This window comes from Myotis brandtii, unplaced genomic scaffold (assembly GCF_000412655.1).
Source record: "Myotis brandtii unplaced genomic scaffold, ASM41265v1 scaffold18, whole genome shotgun sequence".
NCBI classification, from domain to species: Eukaryota; Metazoa; Chordata; class Mammalia; order Chiroptera; family Vespertilionidae; genus Myotis; species Myotis brandtii.
In genome coordinates, this window is record NW_005356674.1 from 2,932,396 (window position 1) to 2,941,973 (window position 9,578).

At 44.6% G+C, this 9,578-nt stretch overlaps 1 protein-coding gene and 1 pseudogene across 1 annotated transcript in view; one reads left to right on the plus strand and one right to left on the minus strand.

Moving 5' to 3' along the window:
- The window catches only part of PCCB (propionyl CoA carboxylase, beta polypeptide), a 63,952-nt gene that overhangs the window by 36,231 nt on the left and 18,143 nt on the right, over window positions 1-9,578 (minus strand). Inside the window, exon 5 of the mRNA XM_014537503.1 lies at window positions 6,391-6,501. Within this exon, the coding sequence (XP_014392989.1) occupies window positions 6,391-6,501 (111 nt within the window). The remainder of the gene's footprint in view (window positions 1-6,390; window positions 6,502-9,578) is intronic.
- LOC102246616 lies at window positions 4,878-5,759 on the plus strand (annotated as a pseudogene).

A 9,578-nucleotide genomic window follows, 5' to 3' on the forward strand; every position in this document is an offset into this window, starting at 1 on the left:
AACACTTCCAAGCTCTTTTTATGAGGCCAGCATTATCCTAATTCCAAAACCAAGATAAAGACACTACAAAGAAGGAGAATTACAGGCTAATATCCCTGATGAACACAGATGCTGAAATCCTCAACAAAATTTTAGCAAATCAGATTCAGCAATATATTAAAAAGATTATACACCATGACCAAATAGGATTTATTCCAGGGATGCAAGGCTGGTACAATATTCACAAATCAAAGAGGCCCACACCAAGACACATCATAATTAAAATGTCAAGGATTAAAGACAAAGAAAGATTCTGAAAAGCAGTTAGTTACCTACAAGGGAGCACCCATATGACTGTCAGCTGATTTCTCAACAGAAACACTGCAGGCCAGAAGGGAGTAGAAAAAAATACTCAAAGTAATGAATAGCAAGGATGTACAACCGAGATTACTCTACCTAGCAAAGCTATCATTTAAGGTCAGATAAAGAGCTTCATAGACAAGAAAAAGCTAAAGGAGTTCATCAGCACCAAACCACTATTACATGAAATGTTGAAGGGTATTCTTTAAGAAGAGGAAGAAGAAGAAAAAAAATATCATAAATATGAATAATAAAATGGCAATTAATACATATCTATCAATAATTGAATCTAAAAATCAAAATAAATGAACAAGAAATCTAATGAACAAAATAAACTGATGAGTAAATTAGAATCAGAGGCATGGAAACATGGAACAGACTGACAAATCTCAGAGGGAAAGGGAGTTGGGGGGCAGGAAGAGATTAACCAAAGATCTTCTATGCATATATGCATTATCTATGGACAAGACAATAAGGTGGTGAAGGCCTGGAGCAGGGTGGAAAGCAGGTGGAGAGGGGCAATGGGGAATAAAAAAGGGGACATCTGTAATACTTTCAACAACAAAGATTTAAGTAAGTAAATAAATAAGACATACAGACCAATGGAAAAGACATAGCCCAAAAATCAAGAGCCCAGAAACAAACCCTCACATATAAAGTCAACTAATATTTGACAAAGGAGCCAAGAATATTCAATGGGGAAAGACAGTCTCTTCAATAACTGATGGTGGGGAAACTGGGGAGTTAATATCCAAAATATATAAAGAACTCATACAATAGCCAAAAAAATCCAATTAAAAAATAAGCAGAAAATCTGAATAATTTTTCCAAAGAAGACATACAAATGGTACATGAAAAGATACTCAACATCATTCATAGTCATAAAAATTCAAATCAAAACCACAATGAGGTATCATCTCACACTTGTTCTATCTTACCTTTTCAAGTACAGGAATTCTAACAAGCATTGGCACAGATGTGGAGAAAAGGTGACCCTTGTGCACTCTTGGTAGGACTAAATTGATACAGCCATTATGGAAAACGGTATGGAAGTTCCTCAAAAAATTAAAACTAGAATTATCATATGATGCAGCAATCTTACTTCTGGGTATATATCCAAAGGAAATGAAATCAGGACCTTGAAGAGATATCTACACTCCCATGTTTCTTGCAGCATTATTCACAATAGTCAAATATGGTAACAACCATTGATAGATGAATAAAGAAAATGTGACACAAACATACAAACATACATACACACACACACACACACACACACACACACACACACACACACAAATATTATTGCACTGGATATCCATAGCCATATGGACAAAGAAAATGTGATACATACATACATACACACAAATAACAGAGTATTACTCCACCATGAGAAAGAAGGAAATGCTGACATTTGTGACATGAATGGACCATGAGGACATTTCACTTAGCATAGTGAAGTCAGAGAACAATAATGTATGATCTCACTCATATCTGGAATCTAAAAATGCTGAACTCATAGAAACAAGAGAGTCAAATGGTGGCTACCAGGGGCTGGGAGATAGGAGAAATTGGGAGATGTTGGTTAAAGGGTACAAATTTCCAGTAATAAGATGAATAAATTCTAGGGATCTAATGTACAACATGTTGACTACAGTTAACAAGAGGCCCGATGCATGAAATTCGAGCACTGTGTGTGTGTGTGGGCGGGGGGGTGTCCCTCAGACTAGCCTGCACCCTCTTGCAGTCTGGGACCCCTCAGGAGATGTCCATCTGCCAGCGGGCCTAAGCTGGCAGTCAGACATCTCTCTCGCATTCCAGGACCCCTCACTCCTTACCGCCCTCCTGCAGTGGAGGTGGGAGAGGCTCCTGCCACCACCGATGTTGACTATAGTTAACAAGAGGCCCGATGCATGAAATTCAAGCACTGTGTGTGTGTGTGTGTGTGTGTGTGTGTGGGTAGGGGGGGTGTCCCTTAGACTAGCCTGCACCCTCTTGCAGTCTGGGACCCCTCAGGAGATGTCCATCTGCCAGCGGGCCTAAGCCGGCAGTCAGACATCTCTCTCGCATTCCAGGACCCCTCACTCCTTACCGCCCGCCTGCTCACTCCTTACCGCTCGGCTCGCTGTTCCTTAGCGCTGCCGCGGAGGTGGGAGAAGCTCCAGCCACCGCCACTGAGCTCGCCAGCCATGAGCCCGGCTTCTGGCTGAGTGGCGCTCCCCCTGTGGGAGCACACTGACCATGAGGGGGCAGCTCCTGCATTGAACATCTGCCTTCTGGTGGTCAGTGCACATCATAGTGACTGGTCATTCCGCCATAATGGTCGCTTAGAGTTTTATTATATAGATGGAACGACCTGATAGTCAATGTGCCCCCCTGAGGGGTCCCGGATTGCGAGAGGACACAGACCAGGCCGAGGGACCCCCACCAGTGCACGATTGGGGCTAGGGAAGGATGCGGGAGGTTGGCCAGCCAGGGAGGGACCGTGGGAAGGCTCCAGGGCGTGTCTGGCCCATCTCATTCAGTCCCGATTGGCTGGACCCTAGCAGCAAGCTAACCTACTGGTCAGAGCGTCTGCCCCCTGGTGGTCAGTGCACATCATAGCGAGCGGTTGAGCAGCCTTAGCATATCATTAGCATATTACGCTTTGATTGAACGGAAGACCAGACACTTAGCATATTAGTCTTTTATTATATAGGATACTGTATTATATACTCAAAAGTTGCTAAGAGAGTGGGTCTTAAATGTTCTTGCCACAGAAAAGAAATAGTAATTATGTGGATAATGAAGGTGTTAGCTTAACTCAAGCATGTCAAGCTCAAAGGCTAACACAGGGCAAATAAACAAGGTTTAAGTTTATGTGGGCCTCAAAAAAACAAGGGCTCCAATTTTCATAGAAACATAGGTTTATTTTGATAGAGACATGCTGAATACAAAGGGCTAAAATAAATGAGTAATCATTAACATAAAATAATAGAACATTTTAATAAAAATTAATACTTTCTCTTGAACATTAACTTATCAGACACTGAATAACTGCATAAATTAATAAGCGTAACACAAATAAACCTATTTTTCTTGTTCTCCGAAAGCAAAATATGTCCTGTTGTGCACACCAAACAAGTCAGTATAAGACTAATGCTGTGACAATCAGCTGCTAAAATATTCACTGCTAGTATGAGTGGAGAGAAATGGTGCACCTGCACTTAAAACATGTAAGGGAAATGAATGCAGCACAATTATAGCAATCAGTCATTAGCTAACATTGTAGTTCGTTAGTAATAACTAGAGGCCCAGTGCACAATATTCGTGCACTGGAGGTGGGGGGGGAGGGTCCCTCAGCCCAGCCTGTGCCCTCTCACAGTCCAGGAACCCGGCGATGGATAACCCCAAAGAGGCTCCATAATTGATCGCCGCGCACAGGAGGCCATGCCCACCCGGCTGCGGGTCCATGACTGATCGCTGCGCACAGGGAGCTCCTACCCATCCAGCCCCCATCCAGCCGGGACTCCACAATTGATCACTGCACAGAGGGAGGCCCTGCCCACCCTGCCGGGGCTCCGCAATTGATCGCCGCACAGAGGGAGGCCGACCAATCGCGTGGCTGGGGGTCCGTGACTGATTGCTGCGCACAGGGAGCTCCTACCCATCCAGCCGGGACTCCACAATTGATCGCCGCACAGAGGGAGGCCGACCAATCGCGTCGCACCCGCTTTGGCGGGCCTGGCACCAGTGCATGTCATAGCATGATCATCCGGACGGTCGTTCTGCTGTTCAGTAGTTTGGTCAATTTGCATATTACGCTTTTATTATTATAGATTATGTATAACAGGATATTGTAAAAATTAAGTTACAAAATTTTTATTAAATTGTTTCTTACATACCATTATATTGGGTGGGCCACAAAAATATTCGTTATGGGCTGCATGCAGCCCGTGGGCCGCGAGTTTGACACGCTTGGCTTAACTAATGCCATGGTGCTAATCATTCTGTAATATGTAATTGTATCAAATCAACATGTTGCGCACCTTAGGCTTACACAATGTTATATCTCAATTATCTCTCAATAAAGCTGGAAAAATTTAAAATAAGAGAAAGCAGTTTAGAGTGAAATAGTAATAGAAACCAAGACAGTAGGGCCAAAGATGTGAGAATAAATTCCACAGTGTAGCATCATGGAAGCCAAAGGAAAAGAATATTGCTGAAAATGTGAGGAAAATAAAAGTTACAGAGCATTTATAGTGACATAGATGTCACTGATTACTTTAGAAAAACAGGTTTAGTGAACTGAGGGGCAAAGAGGTAAATTAAAATGTGTTAAGCAGAGGACAGGAAGATAGAAATAGGACAATAGCCACAGGGAGATACAGATTAAGGGAGGACTTTTGTCTTTGTTCTAAAGATAGGAAAGCCCTGAACATGGATGGATAAGTTCTGATGGGAGGATCTAGTACCAAGGGAGACACTGAAAATAGTATATGAGAAAAGAACTGATAGGATAAGGCCATTGAAAAGGTAAAAAAGAGTTGTATTCAACAATGTGCATCTATGTGGAAAGAGGGGAAGGAATGGCCTTAGCCAGAGGAATGGATACCACAACTCCATTCCTATCAGGCAGGAAGGAGAAGAGAACTGGGGTAGAACCAGGTAGGTATGGTATACATAAACTTAGTGGGCAAAGTTGAGGGAGTTCTGCTTTGTTCAGGAAGATATGTGGTCATAAAATCCACCTCTGTTGCTGAACATTTAGGTTGCTTTCAATCTGTCACTAAAAACAGAAGACTTGGGTCAAAGGGTAAACACTTTTCTAAACCACTGAATTTCTATTGCCAAAATACCCTTGAGAAAAAAGGTTTTCCTATTTACACTGTTCTCATACTGGATGACTATCTCTTCCCCACCCCCCAGTCTTTCTGCTTGGCATGTACTCTCATTATTGTTAAAAATATCTTAAGAGGAGCTCTTTCCGTCTCCGGCTGCCGCAGCGTGAGGAGCTGCCGCCACGTCTGCCCACCTGCAATGGATGATCGTGCAGAACTGCGCCAGCTTCCTGATCAAGAGGAACAAGCAGACGTACAGCACCGAACCCAATAACCTGAAGGCCCGCAACTCCTTTCGCTACAACGGGCTGATTCACCGCAAGACGGTGGGGGTGCCCAACGGCAAAGGGGTGGTGGTCATCATGAAGCGGAGATCCGGCCAGAGAAAGCCCGCCACCTCCTACGTGCGCACCACCATCAACAAGAACGCCCGGGCCACCCTGAGCAGCATCCGGCACATGATCCGCAAGAACAAGTACCGCCCGGATCTGCGCATGGCCGCCATCCGCAGGGCCAGCGCCATCCTGCGCAGCCAGAAGCCCGTGATGGTGAAGAGGAAGCGGGCCCGCCCCACCAAGAGCTCCTGAGCACCCCTCCCCCTAAAGAAATGAAGGTAACAGCCGGCTATCCTCAAAAAAAAAAAAATCTTAAGAGGAAAAAGACTGAACTTTTTAATGGTATTAGGTTAAGGGTAAATTCAAGCAGGCTTTATTTAAATATCATTTAAAAACATCATCCCATCAAATCACATAATAAAGATATGCTCCTTTCAAAATGAAGTTGGAGATCAGATTTACTATTACCATTACAGACAAAAGTGTAATAAAATGGCAAACAGCCAAAGAAATAAAGGTGGGTCATAAGAAACAACTTCGCAATAAAGAATATTATAGAAAAGTCTTCCATGAGAAACTTTTTGAATAGGATTCAGTAACAATCATTTGTCTGAGCAGAGGACAGAATCCTTTAATTACCTGAAAATCATTTGCAATTCAGATCAACAAGTAAAATCACCCACCAATGAAGTACACAAGTGCATTCTGCCACTGAACCCCCACAAGCTACATGTTTTGTGCCAAAACCTTTTCTTCACTAAGACCTTATCATCACTAAGCTGAAAGCCAATGAGAATGAAGATAACAACCTAGATCTGGGTCAGGAATTATTTTTATTTCAGGTGAGGTACTGCACAACTCTCAAAGGGCAGGAGAAACAGGTCTTTCTTTCTTACCTTTACCATGAACGTGAAGTCTGTTAAGGCTGGGGAGTACACAGCCCCACCAGCACATGGGCCCATGATCAGAGAAATCTGAGGGATGACTCCGGATGCCATAACGTTCCTCTGCCAAAAGAGAAAGGTAAAGATATCTGGTTACAGAGATGTTTGAGGCATTATGTGCAGAAAGATAAAGGCAACAATAAAACTACTCTTGGCTTTTACTCACAGAAATTCTATCCTAGAGGCAAGAAACCTGATTAGTTTCTTCCAAAACTATATATGCACTTTGTCCCCATAACAAGTGGAATAGTTGGCCTATTACTTTCTGGGGCAAATACTACTTTACTTTACAAATATTACTTTCCTCTCCCTCCTTGGCAGGGGTTCCCCAAAAGCTCCACCAGAACACGAGCTCATATAGAGCCCTACCACTCTCACCCCAGCTCCAAACACACCTGAGGCCCAGCACCCCTGGTCCACAAAGTTATCTGGAACGATGAATGAGAGCCTTGGGCAGGACATACAGGAACAACTCCTGGAGCCATGACCTGTATTTGGAGTCCTTTGACAACCTCCACAGAGGGGACCCAGCAGGTATAAGGCAAGGCTAAGAGGCAGATGCTACTTCACTCAGAGTCTTCAAGGTCTGCCCCCCTCCCATTGTCCCCCACTAGAGCATATGGGAAGACATAGGTAGTAGGAGCCAGAAAGGCTCCATGAAGATAATGGTGTTGTGAAGGGCCAAGCCTCAGACCACTTCCTAGGAAAGACAAGATTGGGGTTGGAGGACCCAGGCAAGATAAGAGCCCAATGTCTCCTTGCCCAACCCCCAACTTCTTTCCTTCTCCTGAGCGCTATCAGCTTAAAAAAAGAACGCCCCCCCCCCCGCTACTTTTAGCACTGCCTTGGCTCTCAGATCAACTTCTATAAATCACAGGGCACAGCTAAGGACATTACAAAAGGGCATCTATCTATAGAGAGAGAATTCTGGGAAGACGGCGGAGTTGGAAGCACTAGGCATCTATCTTCCTTTTTTTTAAATATATTTTTATTGATTTGAGAGCAGAAGGGAGAGGGAGAGAGAGATGGAAACATTGATGAGAGAGAATCACTGATTCTGGGCATCGGGTACAGCGGGATAGTGGAGCAGGTGAGCGGGGGTGCCAGACCAAGGCAGGGTGCCGGTCGCTGTCATTGGGGCGAGCCTGTGGTGATTACTGAAAATTCTTTGCTCCCACACACCGTGGTCGCGCTGGCACTCACACCCACTGCCAGCGCCAGAGCTGCCGCTCGCACCCACTGCCAAAGCTGGCCCCGCTTGCACCCGCAGGCAGCGCCAGAGCCACCACTCACACCTGCTGCTGGCACCCAGCGCTGGTCCCAATCGCTCGGTGCTGTCAGCGGTGCGAGCGGCTGATGCTGGCTCCGATCACGCCTGAGGGCTTCTCCACCTCGCCCTGCTCCTGAGGGGTGATTGGGGCAGCAGCCACCGCTCGCACCCGCTGCTGGCGCCGGTCCCAATCGCTCCGAGCTGTCAGCAGGTGCAAGCAGGGCTGGCGCCATTAGCACGTGGGGGCAGCGGGAGTGGGGCTGCCAGCAGAGAGGGGATTGGGGACCACGGTGGGAGGGGCCAGACAGGGTTATGGAGGATGGGCCGAGACCCACCCCTGTACCCACTGCAGCCTCACGGCCCACAGTTCCTTTCAAGGTGCACGAATTCATGCACTGGGCCCCTAGTAAATAAGTAAGTAAATTAAGTGCTAGGTTTAAAAAAAAAAAATCAATTGTGTTTCCTCACGCTTGCAAACAACCCAAAAAGGAAATTAACAAAATTCCATTCACAATAGCATCAAAAAATAATAAAATATTTAGGTATAAATAACCAAAAAAGTGTAAGACATGCACCCGGCCAGCGTGGGTCAGTGGTTGAGCATCAACCTATGAACCAGGAGGTCACGGTTTGATTCCCAATCAGGGCATATGCCCAGGTTGTGGGGTAGATCCCCAGTGTGAGGTGTGCAGGAGGCAGCCAATCAATGATTCTCTCTCATCATTGATGCATCTCTCTCTCTCTCTCTCTCTCTCTCTCTCCCTCCCTCCCTCCCCCTTCCTCTCTGAAATCAATAAAAATATATATATTTTTTAAAAGTGTAAGACACACATGCTAAAAATTATAAAATATTGTTGATATATAAAGGGGCTCTAAATAAATGGAGAAATATTCCATCCACATATATTAGAAGACTCAATATGTTAAAATATAAATTTTTGCAAGTTGATCTACAGACTCAATACAGTTCCTATCAAATCTCAGGAGGCATTTCTGTATAGCTGACAAAGATGCAACATTTTATATGGAAATGTAAAGGACCCAGAAGAGTCAAAACAATTTTTAAAAGAACAAGATTGGAGGATTTTACACAACTTCAATACCACTAGAAAGCTAGAGTAATCAAGATAGGGTGGTGCCCTAGCTGGTTTTGCTCAGTGGATAGAGCGTCAGCCTGCAGACTGAAGGGTCCCAGGTTCGATTCCGGTCAAGGGCACATGCCTGGGTTGTGGGCTTGATCCCCATTAGGGGACGTGCAGGAGGCAGCCAATCAATGATTCTCTCTCATCATTGATGTTTCTATCTCTCTTTCCCTCTCTCTTCCTCTCTGAAATCAATAAAGATATATTTATAAAAAAAAAAAGATAGGGTGGTTATGATGTAAGAATTAGCATACAGACCAATGGAAAAGAATCGACTCCAAAAATAAACCCTTACATTTATGGTAAACTGATTTTCCAAAGTGCCCAAACAATTCAATGGAGAAAGAATAGTCATGTCAATAAATGGTGGTGAGACAAGGTTGAATTTAGACCCTGACCTCACACCATATGCAAAAATTAACTCAAAACAGATTACAGACCTAATATAAGAGAGCCAAACCTAGAAAACTCCATAAAAAAACATTGAACAAAATCTTCATGATTTTGTATTGGGCAGAATTCTTACATCCTATCTAATAATAGACAAACATGGTAATTAACCGTACCTCCGACACGCTTCCCATTGGCTAATCGGGGCGATATGCAAATTAACTGCCAACCAAGATGGCGGCCAGCAGCCAGGCAGCTGAAGCGAACAGGAGGCTTGCTTGCTCCAGTGACAGAGGAAGCCAAGGTTCCCCGCCTGCCGCTGCTGGGCTCTGAGCTTG